Raw genomic sequence first — 18,778 nt, forward strand, 5'->3', positions numbered from 1 at the left:
TATATTTTCCGATATTCCAGACCTTCTTCTTCTTTTTTTGGGCTGTGTAGTTGTTGATTTACCAAGTTAAATTTTAGGGTAAAAACTTTTTGTCCTGCCTCGGCAACCAATGTCTACACATATAGAAAGTTAATGGTTCATAATTTAGTGTTGAAGGTAGTATTCCAACCGTTACGAAACATTTCGGGATATTTGATTTCTTCTTTAGTTTATTGGCCTCCACTTACTTGGGTATTTGGCCAGCTAATGGTCGCGGAATACCTTCGGGATATTTCTACGACATCTAGAACATTCTAGACTTTGAATACTTCTTATTGTTCGTCAAGGGACTTTTTCATATATGAAATAAATCGTCTTTACCTGTCGTAGCAATCATCAAACAGCCCTGATTTGTCCATTGTTGAGCATAGGTCTCCTCCAGATATTTCCATATTCTTCTGTTCTGTGTCTGCTATCCAATTGGTCACAATATCTTTGAGGTCTTCGGTCCATCGCGTTGGGGGTCTTCCTTGGCTTCACTTGTCCACTCGTGGTAACCACTCAAGCAATTTTGTTGTCCATCTGATTTCATGAAAAATACACATATTTTTCCACAAGTGCAAATTTTTGTTTTTCCATAGTTTGTCATAGCAATAGTTTGTTATAAAATTCCGCTACTCTATTTACATAATTTGTATGTAGTTTGTTTAGTGTCACATACTCTAAATTAAATTACAATAATTTATTAGTTAGTTAAATTTTGAATTAATGAAATAATTTTACACTCCATATATTATTTCATCAGCTGTAATATTGGCAAGTAAATATTTGCGTATTTTAATAGTAACAGCAACAAACAAAACTAATATATACCCTCATCAATATTACAGGGTTTGAGGTGAAATTAAACCATTTATATAAATAAATATTCAGTTTCATTACAAAATTAAAGTAACAAATAATATAGTCGTTGATAACAAATATTAGTTTATAAATTGTAGTTTAACGTCGATAATTTGATGCTGAGTAGATCAAAAACATATACTCCATGTATTTAAACTTCGAATTAGAAAAAGTAATAAAACAATGAAATAAACAATAAATTGTTTGTCCAAAAAAATTTATTACAAAAATTCCTTTACAAACAGTATATTCAATAAAAAACAACCCTTTCGAGCTACATCACAAAACGTTTTCAGAATGATAATTCCATTTTCAGTGGTTGGACCACTAAATATATGGGTAAAAGCTCTCAAATGGTATACAATTGTTATTATATTACATAGTTACTGATAATATTATAGGATGTTTAAACTTTAAGATGATTTTCTTCATGGCAGCGTAGTACTCACAATTAGGGGAGAGATCCTCGGGCCAGAAGAGATCCTCTCTAAACGGACCTTAGCTGGCAATTGAGTTTGGCACACCTAGCAATACTTTTAGTAGTAGTAAAGTTTTCAAGTGGATTAACGTTATTATCATCATCATCATCATCATCAGCATCACCATCATCATCTAGCTTTCTGCGTCCAAAGTTGAACATAGACCTCCCCTAATTTCTTCCAGTTCTGTCTGACTTGAACTTCCTGCCGCCAATTTTCAGCGATTCTTTTGACGTGTAGGTTTCTCCATCGTGTAGGTAGTCTACATTTGTTTCTTCTATGTGCTCGTGGTCTTCACACTGTACTTTTTTAATTAATTTTGGTTATATAGCCAGCCCCACTTCCATTTCAGTCAGTTAATTTTCTTCAGTGCGTTACTTATTTCGTCTGTTGATACATCAGGCATCAATTCCGATCCTTGGTTGACTAATCGTTTTCCTGACACGTTTTCAATTTCTTTGTTAGTTGCTCATCACATGGATTTCTGAATAATTCTTTAGAGAAATCTACTAATATCTTTAGTAGTTTATTTCCATTGGTGATGATATTTCCGCTTTTTATTCTTTAATTAATTAATCCCCCTTTATACCCTCGTTAATTTTCTCCTTGGAACTTTGAGGCTCTTTTTATCTTCAATCATTTGTTGTATTTGTTCACTTTTATGCGTTTCGTTGGTAGTTCTAATAGGTTTTATATTCTGTTATTTATCTCTCTAAGTTTATGGTGTTTTTTGCTTGTAATTTTATTTTTCTACTTTATTTCATTAATTCTTGTATCTGGAGAAGTATTCTTTCGTTATATGATTTCTTCTAGCAGTGTAACTTCTGGACTTCCTCTTTAGTTACTATTATAATGCCAAGTAGGGAGCCATTGCTTTATAGAATGCTGTTGATCTGTTCTTCAAATGCATTTATGTCGTCAGGCTCTGTCCAGACTGTGTAGTCATGTGTAGACTTGTTCTTGATAATGCGGTATCTCTTTTTCCAAACAGATATTATTATTATGTTATAAGTAGAGACTGGAAAATATGCACTAAAAAATGTCTAAAATATGCATGCAATATGCATTTTAAAACAAGCTGAATATGCACAATTAACATGCAAATATGCATTTATATATGCACTTATTTTTATATGAATAATTTTATGGTTTACGTTAAATACATAAATAAATAAAAAATAATAAAAATAAATAAATAGGTTTGAATTTAAACCAAATTGTATTATTATTTCTTAATATATTTTTTTAACTTCAGGTTTTGTGACAAATAAAACGGCAAAATATTTTATTTTGACCACAAGATAAATAAGAGTACAATAAAATAAATGTACATATTTTTATTGTTACAATATTGATTCATATTTTCTAAACTAATATTATAAAAAGAGTACAATAAAACAAATTTACATATTTTTATTGTTACAATAAATAATCATATATTGATTCATATTTTCTAAACTAATATTATGTCTTCTATCTGTTAATATTTGTTTATAGGCAGAAAAAGATCTCTCAACGTCACAAGATGTAATTGGGGCATATTTAAACTTTGCTATTAGAGACGGATCCATATTAATATTTTCATCGAAGTTTCCAAAATTGATTATATTATTTATTGAACGCAATAAAGTGAAACCCTCATTTTTGTTTAAAACGTCATCAAGTTTATCTTTAATTTTTACTCCAATTTCCCCATTCAGATTTGTTATTTTCTGTTTAACCGAATCAACAATAGACATACTATTGTGAAGACATAAATTTTGAGCCTCTAATTTTGTAATTGAACTTTCAATGATATCGAAATTCGATTTTATATACAACAATTGATTTTTAATAGACTTTTCTTTAAAAATATTTTGACAGTTATCAATAGCGGTACAAGTCGGATCAAAACTTGAAATAACGCTTTTGATGTCGTCGTAGTGTTCAGATAAAAATATAGCACTTTTAAGCCAAGTTCCCCATCTGGTTAATACTGGTTCTGGTGGTAAAGGAATATCGGGAAGCATCTCCCTATATACCTGTACACGTAGTGGTGCTTTCAGAAATACTTTTTTTACATTATTTATTAAGGTGTTTACATTGGGAAATTCAATTCTAACTTTCTCTGCAACTCTGTTTAGGCCGTGCGCCAAACATGTACAGTGAATTAAATTAGGGAAAAAGATTTTAAGATTGGATGCAGCTTTCATCATATATGAGGCGGCATCACTAAGCATTAATAATATTTTTTCAAATGGTACTTGATCAGGTAAAAAAAAATTTGTTAGGGATTCGTTAACAAATCTAGCTATTGTAGCATAGTTTGTTTTTTCCAAACATTTTACACTAATTAAGTATGAGTTTTTAAAATCGCCAGAGTCGTTAAGAACTCCAACAATTAGATTCGCAATTTGTCGACCCTTTGTATCCGTTGTTTCGTCGACGGAAATCCAAAGATAATCGGCTTTTAACTGATTTTTAATACTCGTCATCACATCTTTGTAACATGCACTGACATATTTTTTCCGAAGAGTTGAAGAACTTGGTATTTGAGCTGGTTTATCTTTAATCTTGCAATAAGTTTTTAAAAAGTTTTGACACGATTTATGTTCTAACTTGTGCAGAGGGATATTGCAGTTCAAAAAAAAATGGCATAAATCCTTTGCAAAGGTTTCTTGCCCAACTGACGTATTCTGAATCTGCAAACTGTTCTGTAGAATCTGCTGGCGAGGTTTATTATCATTTTTTGATAGCTTAGTTTGGTGAAGTGAAGTTTTTATGTGTTGAACTACTTGGAATTTCTTTTGACATGGAATCTGGAATATAATGATAATGATGTTTTAGATGTTTTCGTAAATAGATACCTACATTAAAATGATCAAACTTTTTAAACCTCCCCCAATTTTTTTTTATTTCTCAAAGTGAAATTGAAATCGTCAAACAATAAAGTACAGTCAGTGTACCGTAGTATACAGGGTGGGCCACTCTCAACACCTCGCTCTGTATAAGCCAAACCGTTGCGAACTTTAAAAAACAGTTTTTGAAGAAATGGGACGGTTTGTCATTTTAGAATAGACAGACACATAGATGTGCAAAGAAGTTTGATAAGTTTAAAAATCTATTGAAGTGGAGAACTTACCTTTTTATCACAAATGGTGCAAAACATACTTTCACTGTCGATAACTTTTAGATGATTGTTACTTCCAATCCAACTTCTGAGAAGACTTGATTTTTCCCTTGCTACTTTAGGCATTTTCACAATAATAATAAAATGATTTTTTTACACAGTATAGTCAATAACTTGCAATCACAAAAGTTGAATAATCGGCGATTGATTTAAGACTAACCATTCATAAAATAAAATAATCTATCCTACCCTTAAAACAGTGTTGCCAACTCGACCAATATAGTATTTGCCAAACCTCACAAGAATGATGGAATGATCAGTTCAACAGTAGGTATTCCATTATCAACTAATAAAAAATCCCTATAGCAAGCATAACCCAGTACAGATAAATTATTTGTTTTAAAAAATGCTGAAACATGATCCTGTAGTTAATAGTAATCTCATGGTCCACAGACATAAGTACTAATATAAACATTATTGAAGGCGAAGGGATTTGCTGATGTAGGTGTGTATGTGTGAATGGTTAAACATTTTTTGTTAGGAATCAGATTTGACTCACTGATATCAGTTTCAAGTTCCTGTGAGAGAGTTCCTAAGTTGTTTTAGTAATTGTAAGGCCAACATAAAAATTTGTTCTGAATTAGAAGATTTTCGATTTTTACTAAATAATTTTTATATTATTTAATATGCTAGAAAATATGCTATATGCTAAACAAGAAATAAATAAGCTAAACAACACAAAAATATGCCAAATCTAGCATAAAATAAGCTAAATTGGCAACGCTGCCTTAAAATTTCGTTTTGGTTGGTTTTCCCAGAATAATTCATAGTTGGCCGACACCAGCAGAAAGTACAGGTAATATTTGTAATGTTATTCAAAATATAATCGGTATTTACTTAGGTAATTTGTAAATTCTGAGAAGTCTATAAATCTTAAATATCCGGATAATGATACCTGCAGCTATAAATAACGCCCATTATGTTTATGGGTACAACAACAAAGGAGCTTAACAGCAAAATATTTACTTTCACATTTTATTTTAATGGATGTTGATGTTACTAATATATACCTTATTTTTAAATGGGGTAGAGTAAATTCCCATCAAAATATGCATTTATATGCTCTTAAATCTCCAAATATGCAAGGCATATGCATTTATGAAAAACATGAGAAATATGCAGCATATATATGCATATGCATTTTGCATATAATCCAGTCTTTAGTTATAAGTCACCCCACATTATGCTATAGTGTGTTATTGTTTCGTTTAGGGCTGAACTAATCTCATCTTGAAGGCTTCTGTTTTTGGGCTATTTCATAGCCCACATGGCCACTTGTGAGGGCATAATATGGGTAATATATTTTACTAAGTTTTAAAGCTAAGGAAGCTTCTCCAGTAGAAAATTTGTTCTAGTAGGGAGATACTGAACAGACAATAATTATGAGTCACGGACTAAATTAGTGGTAATAGTGTTACTTCAGTCACTATAGTCATTGTAAAATACTAAAATACTAAAAAATTAAGGCAATTTTAAAGAAACTTGTTTGACTACCACAAAATGTTAAGCAACATACATGAATTTAGGAAATATTCGAAGCAATATGACAATTTACAAAACTTTGGGCATCAGATATTTTGTGCATGACTTCTTTGGAATATATTTGAATTTTAAAGAATTTTTTTAGACGAAATCTGCAAGTCGGATGCCTGAAGTCAACTTAGTATAGATTTTTGATGGTTGCATGTACCATATATTTTTTTTGAGGTCGTGACAATTATTTTTGATCTATTTTTGCCTAATAATTGGCCATAATTTTAAAGCTTTTCCTATGAAAGTAAAGAGTGAAAGTTTTTTACCTTTTAAGAACTTTACTGCAATTTTTTAAAGTTCTTTACAAAATATTTTTTATTGTTTATTTTAATATCTATTAGTCTTTTTATGTGAATTTGTGGTTTAAAGCTCTTTGGGCTATTTTAAGCTCTTAAATAATAATAATAAAAAAATATGTAAAATAAACTAGAAAATTTTATTTTACACTTTTTCTTAAATATTTATTTTCTAGCCAATTCTGTGTCTAGTTTTTTTACTCTGTCTCAGATTGCGAAGAGAACACATTTTGTTTCTTTGTCAAATATGCTATTGCTACTTATTTACTGAGGGAAAAACTAATATTTTCATCCTATTTTTTAAAAAATCCCTTAAACTTAAACAGTTACCAATATTTTAAAATGTGAATAACGGGTTAAGTTTGGTCACAATGAAGTTAGATATTAACAATATTTGAATGGTCAATATTTTTATGTAATGTTTTGTTGTTTAATAATTATTAAAGTGGATGAAATGTAGCCAGCTAAGGAGAAAGTAGCAATAATAAAGATGTTTTATTTCGACAATAGCACGCGCACTGTCAGTTCTTGATTTAGTGTTCAAGATTTAAAAAAAATTGAAACTTTTTGGTACCATGATTCCTAATTGTACCTCTATAAACAATATTGCGGAGATACCAAGAATTTGCAAAACTGAAGTGGCACTGGTCATATATAGTCGAGGAAATGAAGCTGAAAAAATGGCAAAACTTCGCAATTTTTTCGTCCAGCATCGATTTGTACAAAAATTTAAAATTAGGCTCATTTCACCCTCTAGTTTATTTTCTATATGGAGCCGTTTGTAAGCTTTTGGTTTTTTAAGGGTAAAAACTACCCCTAATTGTAAAAAATTATAAAAGAACATTTTAAACTTTAATATTGTCAACATTTGGTTCTTATTAGTTACATAATGATTGTTTTATGCTTTAAGATATAATATCATAATATTTCAACCCTTAAAACCACCCTTGTTGGAGCTATATATAAAAAATTTACTTATCCTAAAAGAATAATTTCGGCTTGCATCGATTTACATAAAAAATTGGAATTAGGATCATCTCACCCTGTACTTCATATTCTATATCATGCTTAAGGGCGTTGATTATTTTTAGGGGTGTAAACTACCCCTTATTGTCAAAAATTATATAAAAACATTGTAAACTTTCATATGGGTAAAATTTGGTTTTAATTGGTTAAATAATGATTGTTTTATACTTTAGGATATAATATAATATTTCAACCCTGAAAAACCACCCTTAATAACATTACAGTTTTTATAAGTAGATATTTTAATAGATCTATACAGAAAATAAGTAGAATTAAAGAATTACAAAAACCTTTATTTACAGAAAAATACAAATTTACAAATATGTACAAATACAAATAGTTTTTTAGTCATCTTCCAGTATACGAACCAGTTCTGTGGTATTATACATACATTGAAAATTTTTCGAAAACAAAATTCGTTTTATAAACATAGCTCCTTCATTTTTGGCGATAAAAAGTTTATTCAAAAATGACTTTGTAGGATTTTTGAAGAGTTATAAGACTGTGTAAACTAAATTTCGTAAGATCCCTTAGTTTTTAATTAGGGTGGGTTTATAGGGCTCGAATAAGGGGATGTTTGCTCGTAAATAGAGGTTTTAAACAGCTATATCTCGCTAACTGTTCACTATAATACAAATCTATGCACAAGAGAATTTTAATTATTAGAAAAGCTACAATTTAGTTATCTATAATTTTTTTCGAATCTCCAGTATTTTCGGAGATATTTTGAAGTAAAAGGTGAAAAATAGGAAATTCCAAAAAAAATATTTTTCTTTAAACTCCAGTTTTTCTAAAATTAGGCCTTTTAAATGGGTCAAACATATTGGGTGTATTTATAATACATATATAAAAAGAATTACAGAAAGGAGAAGACCAATTTTTAATTAGAAGGGTAGTTAAGGGATTGTTTTCACTGATTTTTTCATAGAGAAAAGCAAGTACCGACTTTTTTTGATCATAAGTCGCCTAATTTTCAGGCTAGAAACTTATTATTATTATTTTTTGAGAGGTCTAACTGTATACTTGAAAAAATATTATTTCAGTTTTCCTCGAAAAATGCAAAGTTTTTCCGTTATTTTACTTTGAATATTTCAAATCATGCATTTGACGAAAAAAGCTAACTTTTAACATGTCGTATATCGGTTTGTGTTTGTCTTACAGATATTATAGAAAAAGAATTTGGTTTGTGTTACTGAAAGGTACAATTTTAATATCTACAGTTTTTTTTGATCAAATGCATATTTTTCGAGGTATTCTCAAAAAACCCTCTAAAAAAGTCGATTTTTTCATCGAAAAACTGTTACTTTCAAGCGCGAATAACTCGAAAAATATTAGTTTTACGAAGAAAATGTAAAACACATTTTTTCTTAGAATTACTTTTTACATCGATTCACATAGTTAAAATGTAATAAAAAATTCCCGCCTCCGAGATGGGGTGGCAACCACCCCTAAGGTTTTAGCGTACAGCGGCATGATATAGAAAATGATCCTTGGACTATTCCCTACTTTCTGTGAAAATTTCAAGTAAATCCATGGTGGACGAAAAAATTGCGAGCCAAAATGCTTCATTTCCTCGACTAAGGTCCGCTTGCCACTATGCTAAATTTAGTACTGAAATTAGTACTAAAAATATTGTATCTACAAATTAGATGCGCACGCCGATTTAGTACTAAAAATTAAAACATGTTCTAATTTCTTGTACTGAAATTGACACAATATTAAAAAGTGAGGTTGTATTGTATATTAGGTACTTTTGTTTTTTTTATAGGTACATAATAATAATAGTGATTTCAACTTTCAACATGTGGAGAAAAAGGCAGATTGAAACATTAATAGAGTTTTACAAATCGAATCAATGATCAATGTTTTTATGTGCCAAAGCACCCTCTCTATAGAATAGGAACGCACGAATTAAAGTTTTGGAAGAAATAAAGGCAGAATTAGCCAAACTAGATGTGGATATATCTCTAATAGCAGAAATAAAAGCCAAGTTTGCCAGTTTTGCAAAAATACTTCTTCCCATCTTTTATTGTTAATAAGTTAATGGCTTGCAACTTTCAATCTCAATTAGTAAAGCTCCTATCTATGAACCTTGAGTAAAGCTCATGAAAATTTAGTAGGTAGAGCGCATGCCTATATGCTGATTACAATTCGGATAGTTGCAAACACAAACTTGGCACAAACTGACTTTTTCATACTAAATCGACTCGCGCAACTAACCAATATTTTTAGTACTGAAATCAGTACTGAAATTAGTATAATGGCAAACGGGTCTAATAGCCAATATGACGATAGCAGGTGGACACTGAGGATTCTAGAATGGAGACAAAGAAGGCCCACAAGAAAAATAGAAAGACCCCAAAAGAAATGGGTAGATGACATTTGAGTAGTGGCAAGCAAACAGTGGATTAGATTGGCAGATTAGGTTAGATCAAGAGCAATAAATTCTCCAGAATATATGGAGTAAAATAGACAGGCTTCGAATACCAGACAGCAGGTAGACAGTGTTGTTTACGTTAGAGTAAAAGCATTATCTCGACTATTCTTCAGCAGGAACTATTTTCTGCAATTTGGGAGCAACTGGCGTAACAGTTAATACGAGTATCCAATTTTATTGTTTCCGAACGCAACCTGTTATACACATCCTGCACTACGTGTGGCATACCTACTTTGACAACAATACTCCCGCAATATTTTGCAGCATTTTGGAATCTGCTTAATTTCTAGAAGAATTGTAACATGTGATTTCAATAAAAATTTCACTCCTGTACAAATACCTTGTATCTCATGACTCTTGATGTAAAATAATTAGGGAAGCAAGAATTCAACAGCTAAGAATTTCCTATGGCCTGTTGACAATTTATCACCCGGTATATATACAGCACTACAAAAAGACATCCTATAATACATTTAGATACATAAATATCGATTTTGATAAATACCTCTGACGTAATGTTTTTCTTAATCCACCTACCTGTCTTATTTTCTTCTCAGTAAAAACAAGGTAATAATAGTAGATAATATTAAAAAACCATTGTTTTTTGAAAAGAAATCAGTCAATAAATACAAATTAATAGAGCCGTTCGTAGAAAGGCGACAGTTCAAATTAAAGACTTGGGGAAATAGGGCAATAACAGACTTGGAAAATCGCAAGATTAGAAAAAACCTGGTGACAAAAAAAGTAATAGAGATGGAATACTTTGTTTTCGTATGGCGAAGGCCAAGATGAGATCAAGATGTCGGAGATGAAACACAGAGTGGGACTTAGTATTTATAGATTCTTTGATATACAAATAGGGGTTAGGTAGTTTTTATATTACAAATTTCAATTCATATTCCATTAACTCTCAGTAATTATTGTATTGAAATTTAAGTAAATTTTTGATGAGATGATTATTAATTTTAATAGTTCTGAGCATAATAATAGTAAGGGAAGCGCCACTGAATTCTGAAGATTAGGTCTGAAAACCAAATAAAGTTAAGTTTTCCATTTTAGTGGGCATTTTCCATTTTCAAAAATTATTTTTTCCTATTATAGCGGATCAATAATTCAAAAAAAATGTCTCGAATAAAAGTTACTTATTTTTACGGAAGGAATCCAAATGACAATGTAGTGATCTTTTCTACCTCTACCTCAAAAAGCGTCATAAATGACTAAAATGAACCTCAAATTTTGGTGGAGGTGCCAATGATAATTTTTATGGGCGCACTCATCAAATCGTAGTTTTTGAGGCCGAACTGAAGCTGAAATGAAGTTTAAGAGACTTGATGAAAGGTTTGTTCCAACACGACCGAGAACCGTCACGAAACGGTAACGCTCCTGAGCAGTAAACAAAATCCGTTCCAACAAAAATATGATTGTCATCGGATCGTCCTTCACACTGTTCCAACAATAATTGTGATCTTTCGGTGACGGTTTCGTGATGATCATTTCAGTAATCGGGCAAATGCATAATGTGCTGGTTGGACTGACTTGCGCACTAGGATTTAATTATTTAATTTTTTTGAGCCTTTGATCGACTAAAAGCACACAAGCTGTCACCAACAAAAATGACAAATATTATGATAATGATAGATAAATCAGTTATCAGTCAGATAACCGTTCCAACATTGGTTTTAAAATTACCGTCATGGGACGATAACTGGGCGATACAATTACGAACATGCGTACAAGAAACGGTACAAGTAGTTTCGTGACGGTTTCTGGACCGTCCAAAAGTTCATGTTGGAACAAACCTGTTATGGTTGCAGGTGTGAGTTCATGATATGAAAAAAGGGTCAATACTCACAATCTATTGGTGTTAAATAAGGCGACCGGTTTCGAGGCTTACAATATATGCCTAATCCTCAATTGGTGGATCATTAGAATCAAAAGAGTTGGTGGCTTGTTTTAAATTTTATTCTAATTCTATGATCTAACTCTAATTTTAATATGACCCTGGTTTGTTATGTTATTTATTTGTAACCGACTATTTTGTACTTTTAGCTTTTAAGTTTTTATAAAAAACTCTTACACTGGACCTGAAGATGAGGCATATATGGTAAGCCTCGAAACCGGTCGCCTTATTTAACACCAATAAAGATTGTGAGTATTGACCCTTTTTCATATACTATTTAAGAGACTTTTTAATGGTGCTGTCTCCTTTAGTAGAGGTTAGCGTCTACACTGGCAAATCTGTCTCTGTTCAATGGGGCTCTAAGCAAAGATGCTGTATCAAGACCGGTAGAGTCTCTGATATTTTTAAGCCATGAAATCTGGCGCCTACCGGGACCTTGTTTTCCTTCCATCTTCCCCAGGATGATCAGTTACTCAAGGCGGTACTTATTAATTTTCATTATGTGTCCTAGGTAGCTAACTTTTCTAACTTTGATTATCTTTAGCAGCTCCCTATATTATGTACCTATTTTCCTCAGGATATTTTCGTTGATGGTGTGGGTTGTCCAAGGTATTTTCAAGATCCTTCTATAAAACCGAAGTTCAAATGCTTCTAACTTGTTTATCAGCGTTATGTTGAGCGATCAGGCCTCCGTTCCATACAATAGTATTGACCATATTGCAATGCAGAAAACGATATCTGAGACTGATATTAATGCTACTGTTACAAAATAAGCTTTTCATTTTTAGAAAGGCTTGTCGAGCTACCTCTATTCTCTCCCTTGTTGATTGTTGAACCAGCAACCAAGATATTTGTATTTGTTCACGTATTCAAGCTGTTGGTGGTTCATATATATGGGAAGGGGTAAATTTTTATTTTTTGATATTTTTATAACATTGATTTTGCACTATTGATCATCCCCATTTTTTCACAACTCTCAGTGAGCCTATTTTACAATAACTAAAGACAGTAAGAGACTAAGTTTTTTTAACGTCTGAAAGATATTTTTGTTAATTTTTTTACATTTTTAAACTGTGATATATTTGTTCACAGAATCTCATAACCAGATCAGACGCAATTTAAATAATTAAAACATTTTTTTGTACTTGTCACGACCTGCCGCGAATTTTGCATGTGGCTGATATATATTTTTGTAAGCCATATAAAACAGTTTTTGCTTTTTGGATGCAATACACGTTACATAGATATTTTTGGGATAGCGTGTATTATCCGCCACTTTTTCGCATATTGTCTAATGTTTTTTCGATTAGCTCCGGCATAGAGAACAACCCGACAGTGTTTTATCGGCTGATGCCGGGATCCACGGCGCAGACCAACAAATTCCACACATTCTATCTGCAGCAGAGGCCTGATAATGGTTTCACTTGGGCGGACATTAAGGTTAATCATCCTCTGGATTACGAGACCGTTAAGGAGTATAATCTGACGGTTCGTGTTGAGGTAAGTAAATATTTTCCTCCCTAACTTTACGTTGTACTTTAAAAGAGGTAAGGATGATAATTCGGCGAAATATGGAACGAGCACTAAACAGCTTCAACAGAGTTGTTGAAGCTATAATATATATACCCATATACGTTTATTATACACTTATGGACAATATTGGATGAATGAAATAAAAAAACATACACATTATAGACCAGGCTAATTAGCTGAATTTTAATAAAATTCAGAATTTTATCTACATCTGAGTTTTATGATGTAAAGTTGTAGATGGGGGTAAAATATACAAAATAAAAATAAATAATTAAATATATTAAATAAATACATAATTTTACATTAAAAGGGGACGAAAAAACCCAAAACTACCTTGGAAAATTAATTTTTTTTTCAAAAGAAAACACTAATCTTTTGCAATTAAACCATTTACAGATAATCTAAATCTACAATTTTTCCTTTTTAACATTTTTAACATAACCTCAAAATTACTCACAAAAATGCAGAAAATTGTCTTTTTTCAATATTTTCGTTTGTTATTTTTGAGTTCTGTAAAAGTTATTTAATTATGATGGCACTGTGTGAAAATAAAAGATATATACATAAATATATACATAAATATAATAAATTCTAAAAAGAGAGCAGATCTAGTACGTTTTTCAAAGGTAAAATATTGCAAAACCTCTAAATTTTAAAGAACCGCTTGGATTAACATGAAATTTGGCATACACAAAGAAAAAAAGTGATATTGTGCCGATGTGTGCTTTTGCCCTAGGGGTCAGTTTAAAATATATGTTCAAGTCAAAAATATATGTTTGAAATAAGTCCGGAAATGGATAAAATGACTAATTCTAAGCAACTTTTGTTCTATGTATAAAGTTTTTTTTACCAAGTTAATACTTTTTGAGTTATTTGCGAGTGAATATGGTAATTTTTCTACAAAATAACCACGTTTTCAGACGGTTTTTCGCAAATAACTCAAAAAGTAAGTATTTGGTGTTTTTAAAGTGTTTAAGTGTTAAAAAAATGCTTATTTTTGTTTTTTAAAAAAAAATTTTATCATCAAAAGTAAACAAGTTACGCTCAAAATAAAGTTGATCTTTTTTTTTGGTAAGAAATCTGGAAAATCACCCCCTAATTAGCATTTCAAATGAACTTAATTGTTACCACTTTACAAGTTGTATGTATTGGTCATATGATCTGTAAGTTTCATTGGTTCAAAGTCCTTATTTTTGAAAGAGCTGTAGTTAAAAGGACTTGAACGAGTCACTTATCACGAGTGTATGCAAATTTAGAAACACCGAATCTTAACCAATTTTTGTCTTACAGTAAAACAAAAAATACAAAATATTCAGAAAAGTAAAGCCGACTTTTTTTATTGTTTAAGATTTTTGGTATCTCTAACAATTTTTAAGTTATTTTGAAAACAGAATTTTTTTCAAAATTAAAATTTTTAAAAATTTTACTTTAAAACCCAATTTTTTTAAAAATAAGCACTTTGAATCGATGAAACTTACAGATCATATAAACACAACATAAGTAAAGTAACTTGTGTTAGGATTAATTTCATTTAAGTTGCTAATTGGGGGGTGATTTTCCTGTTGTTTTTTGCCAAAACAAAAGGGACCAACTTTATTTTGAGCGTAACTTGCTTACATTTGATGCTAGAAATTTTATTTATAAAAACAAAAAAAAAGTTTAAACACTTTAAAAAAGTTGTAATGTGTTTTCCCCAAGAATGCTTCATTATTTGGATATATCCCATTGAATTATTCTATTTGGAATTTTTCGAATATGAACTTATTTTTCATTCCGCTTTTGCTAAGTATAGAGACCTAATATTTACACCGTTTTTTTCACTTTTTTATAGGCTATAGTTTTGCTAAGAATATTTCTTTCGACAAAATGCTTGCGTTTTGAGTTATTTGCGAAAAACCGTCTAAAAACGTGGTTATTTTGTTGAAAAATGAATACATACACTTGCAAATAACTCGAAAAGTGTTGATTTGATGAAAAAACTCTATAGAACAAAAGTTGCTTAAAATTAGTCAGTTTGTCCATTTTGGGACTTATCTTGGACATATATTTTTTCACCCCCGAGATGGGGTGAAACTCACCCCCAGGGCAAAAGCACACATCGGCACCATATTACATTTTTTTCTTTGTGAAAACTGTGAAAGAATGTACTAATCATAGATATTATCTACTAAAACCTGGAATTACAACTTAAACAATAAAAGACTGATGTTTTAATATTTTTTTCTACAACCGTGTTAAAAATGCAATTTTTAGCACTCCATGCGTGCGTTAAAAATGCTACTTTAAGGCACTAGTGCTTTAAAATATTTTTAAGGCACTGCAATTCGTATTGACCGAATATTGACAATTTTGATATATTGACAATTTTGATTTAATTTCAAAAAAATATAAAAATGGAATGTCAGTCAAGTTCATGTAAAAGTTTTTGTAGATATTTTCCTGTAATTACGTTTGTAGAAAAAATATTGTCTGATATGCGTGTTAAAAAGTACATTTTTAAGGCACTCATGTGAATTGCAGAATTCGTTATCGCTCTTTCTGCAAACTTTCACATGCGTGCCTTAAACGTGTACTTTTAACACTTGTATCATAAATAACTATTACCGCACCATCGGATGGTGTAATCATTTTTTAATTTATTTTTAATTTTAAACAAAAAACTTATATATTATTTTCACCAACTTTCATTAAAACTGAACAACTTTTACAGAAATGAAAAATAAAAAACGAAAACATCAAAAAAAGACCAACTTCTTCATATTTCTGAGTAATTTTTAAATTATGTTAAATTTATGGCTTTTTATATATTATCTATAACTTTCTTTAATAAGCATTGTCTATATGGTGAAAACTAACACAGTTGTTTATAATTTTGAACAGAATAATGGAGCCCAACAACTGGCATCTGAAGCAACTGTGTATATCCAACTAGAAGACGTAAACGATGAAATCCCACTGTTCACCGAAAGAGAACAGGAAACGGTACTGGAAGGGGAGCCAATTGGAACCAAAGTTACACAAGTCAATGCCATCGACAAGGACGGCACCTTTCCCAACAACCAGGTAAATTATCGTTCTATAATTTATAACATTCAAACGAGTCACCTTCTTTCTAATAGTGTATTATTTTGATGATCTCGATACAACTTTTTTCATTTTTCTCTGATACATTTTTGACTTCCCTCATGTTAAGAAGTCCTGTAAGACTACGATATGCAGAACTCGGGGAGAAAAATGTAGGTGTATCTGGATATATGACTCTATAAGTTAAACAGGCGCAAACCGACAGAGATGAAGAGAAAACCCACAAGGTTCCTTGATAACGTCGATGAAGACATGCGAAATGTGGGAATACGTGCTTTGCGGGGGAAGGCGATGGATAGGAATCACTGTAGAGAAATTCTTGAGGAAGCTGGGATCCTTACAGGGGTGTGAAGCCAGAATGATGATGATGGTGATCACGCTATACGCAGAGACCGCTCTTAAGGTTATGGAATCTCAGCAAGATGGCCGGTCTAGATAAGCTTTAATGATAAAATGGAGACCAGTATGTATATCTGCAAAGGTCCTAGTGCGTTAGGCCGTTGTATCCGTATTTTTATTCACTATAGATATACTGGGTTGGGATAAAGTATGGAACCAAGCAAATATCTTTGAAATGAAAAGAGCAATATTTATGAAACTTTGCATGCAAGTACAGTGACGCAAAATGCATCTGTTGCCACATTTTTGTTACTACTTCACTTCCGGTTTCACCGGATATACCCTTAACTTATTTAATTTAAATGGGGCACCCTACATTGTTGCGGATTTTAAAAGAACTTGTTATTTTTAATTCATACGTACCAAATTTGGTAGAAAAATTTATTAAAAAGTGTCTGTAGATAATTTTTTGTATTAATACAACGTAGTAGGTAATAAACGAGTACCATCTATACTGTAGACTAAAATTGTTGTTTAGATGCACTGCATGACTTATTTGAATTTAGTATAGTAGGTAAAACTGTTACTGAACTAATTGACAGAAATAAGTTGTATTAAAATGGTTAATTTAAGTGAAAAAGATCGTATTGAAATATTAATGATAATCGGATACGGTGAATTCTCATTTTTTGGAAGTGAATTTTCCAAATCGATGGATTGGACGTAGAGGATCCATAGAGTGGCCCGCTCGTTCTCCGGACCTCAACCTGTTAGATTTTTTTCTTTGGGGTTATCTAAAATCACGTGTTTACGTTAGGCGACCAACATGAAACATGATTGCAGGATTTGAGACAAAGAATAATAATTGATGAATGTGAATACGTGGAGAAATCTTGCAAAAAGCGACTCATGAATTTATTTATAGGCTTGCACGTTGTCAGGAGGTCAACAGCAAACATTTTCAATATTTGAAATTATTGTTTTTATTTTTAGTATCATTGGTGTAACGTAAATAAATTAACCTATTTTTTAACTGTAAAGAGATTTATTTCTTGTTTTAATAGTTTTTTCTTCCAAACTTGGTATGTAAGAATTAAAAATAACAAGTTTTTTTAAAATCTACAAAAATATGCAGGGTGTCCCATTTAAAGTAAATAAGTTAAGGGTCTTTCCGGTGAAACCGGAAGTGGAGTAGTAACAAAAAATATGGCATCAGATGTATTTTGCGTCACTGTACTTGCAAGCAAAGTTTCATAAATATTGATCTTTTCGTTTCAAAGATATTTGCATGGTTCCATACTTTATCCCAACTTTGTATAATTATATTTCTTTGTTTTAGTCAGCTTTTCCTACTCTGTTAATACTTGGTCTCTTTGTTTCTTCCTTATATTAGGCGCATATTTGAGTACTTTTATCACTAATGTTGCTTCGATATCCTCTTTGACTGTTTGGGCAGTTTGGTCAGTAAATTTCTGCATTGGGTCAGTTCTTCCGAAGAGATGCATTGATGAACCATTTCAGTTTTTTTGTTTTAATTTTGTGATGTTTCTGATACACTTACTAATGTTACTCAAGTAATGATATGTGTAATTTTTCTTCAGGTTTACTACTTCATCGTGGATTCTCCGCGTAACGAAGGCAAAGACTTCTTCGAAATTAACAAAGAAACAGGTGAGGTCTTCACCAAAGTTGTGTTCGACAGAGAGAAGCAAGGAGCCTATGCCTTGGAAATCGAAGCTAGAGATGGAGCACCGTCAGCCAGGCCGAACAGCGACAACGAACCCAATTCAGGTAAGTACCTATACACCTACCAGTTTAAATTTCTAATCTTGCCAATAATAATCTAGCTTACAAGAGGCTATGGCTTATATTTATCTAGCTTATATCTCTCTATTCTACCAGCCATTGTTCTGTACTTCTTATCATACGATTCATAGCATAGCTATTCAGTCATGTGATAAGAGTTGGCTGTACTAAGAGTTACAGGGTAGGGATGACGGTTTTTGACAAAACACCGGTTTTCGGTTATACCGGTTTTTTTTGCCTACGGTTTAACCTGGCGGTTATAACCGGCCAAAAAAAACCGGTTTTCGGTTTTTT

The 18,778-nt window shown here is 31.5% G+C and overlaps 1 protein-coding gene across 1 annotated transcript in view; it reads left to right on the plus strand.

Annotated features, from left to right (window-relative positions):
• LOC114324473 (neural-cadherin-like) overlaps positions 1-18,525 on the plus strand; it is a 156,099-nt gene extending 137,574 nt beyond the window's left edge. The window contains exons 9-11 of the mRNA XM_050653677.1: positions 13,033-13,222; positions 16,136-16,318; positions 18,280-18,525. Of these exons, the coding sequence (XP_050509634.1) occupies positions 13,033-13,222; positions 16,136-16,318; positions 18,280-18,525 (619 nt within the window). The remainder of the gene's footprint in view (positions 1-13,032; positions 13,223-16,135; positions 16,319-18,279) is intronic.
• Positions 18,526-18,778: the final 253 nt, after the last annotated feature.

This window comes from Diabrotica virgifera, chromosome 1, assembly GCF_917563875.1.
Source record: "Diabrotica virgifera virgifera chromosome 1, PGI_DIABVI_V3a".
Lineage (NCBI taxonomy): Eukaryota > Metazoa > Arthropoda > Insecta > Coleoptera > Chrysomelidae > Diabrotica > Diabrotica virgifera.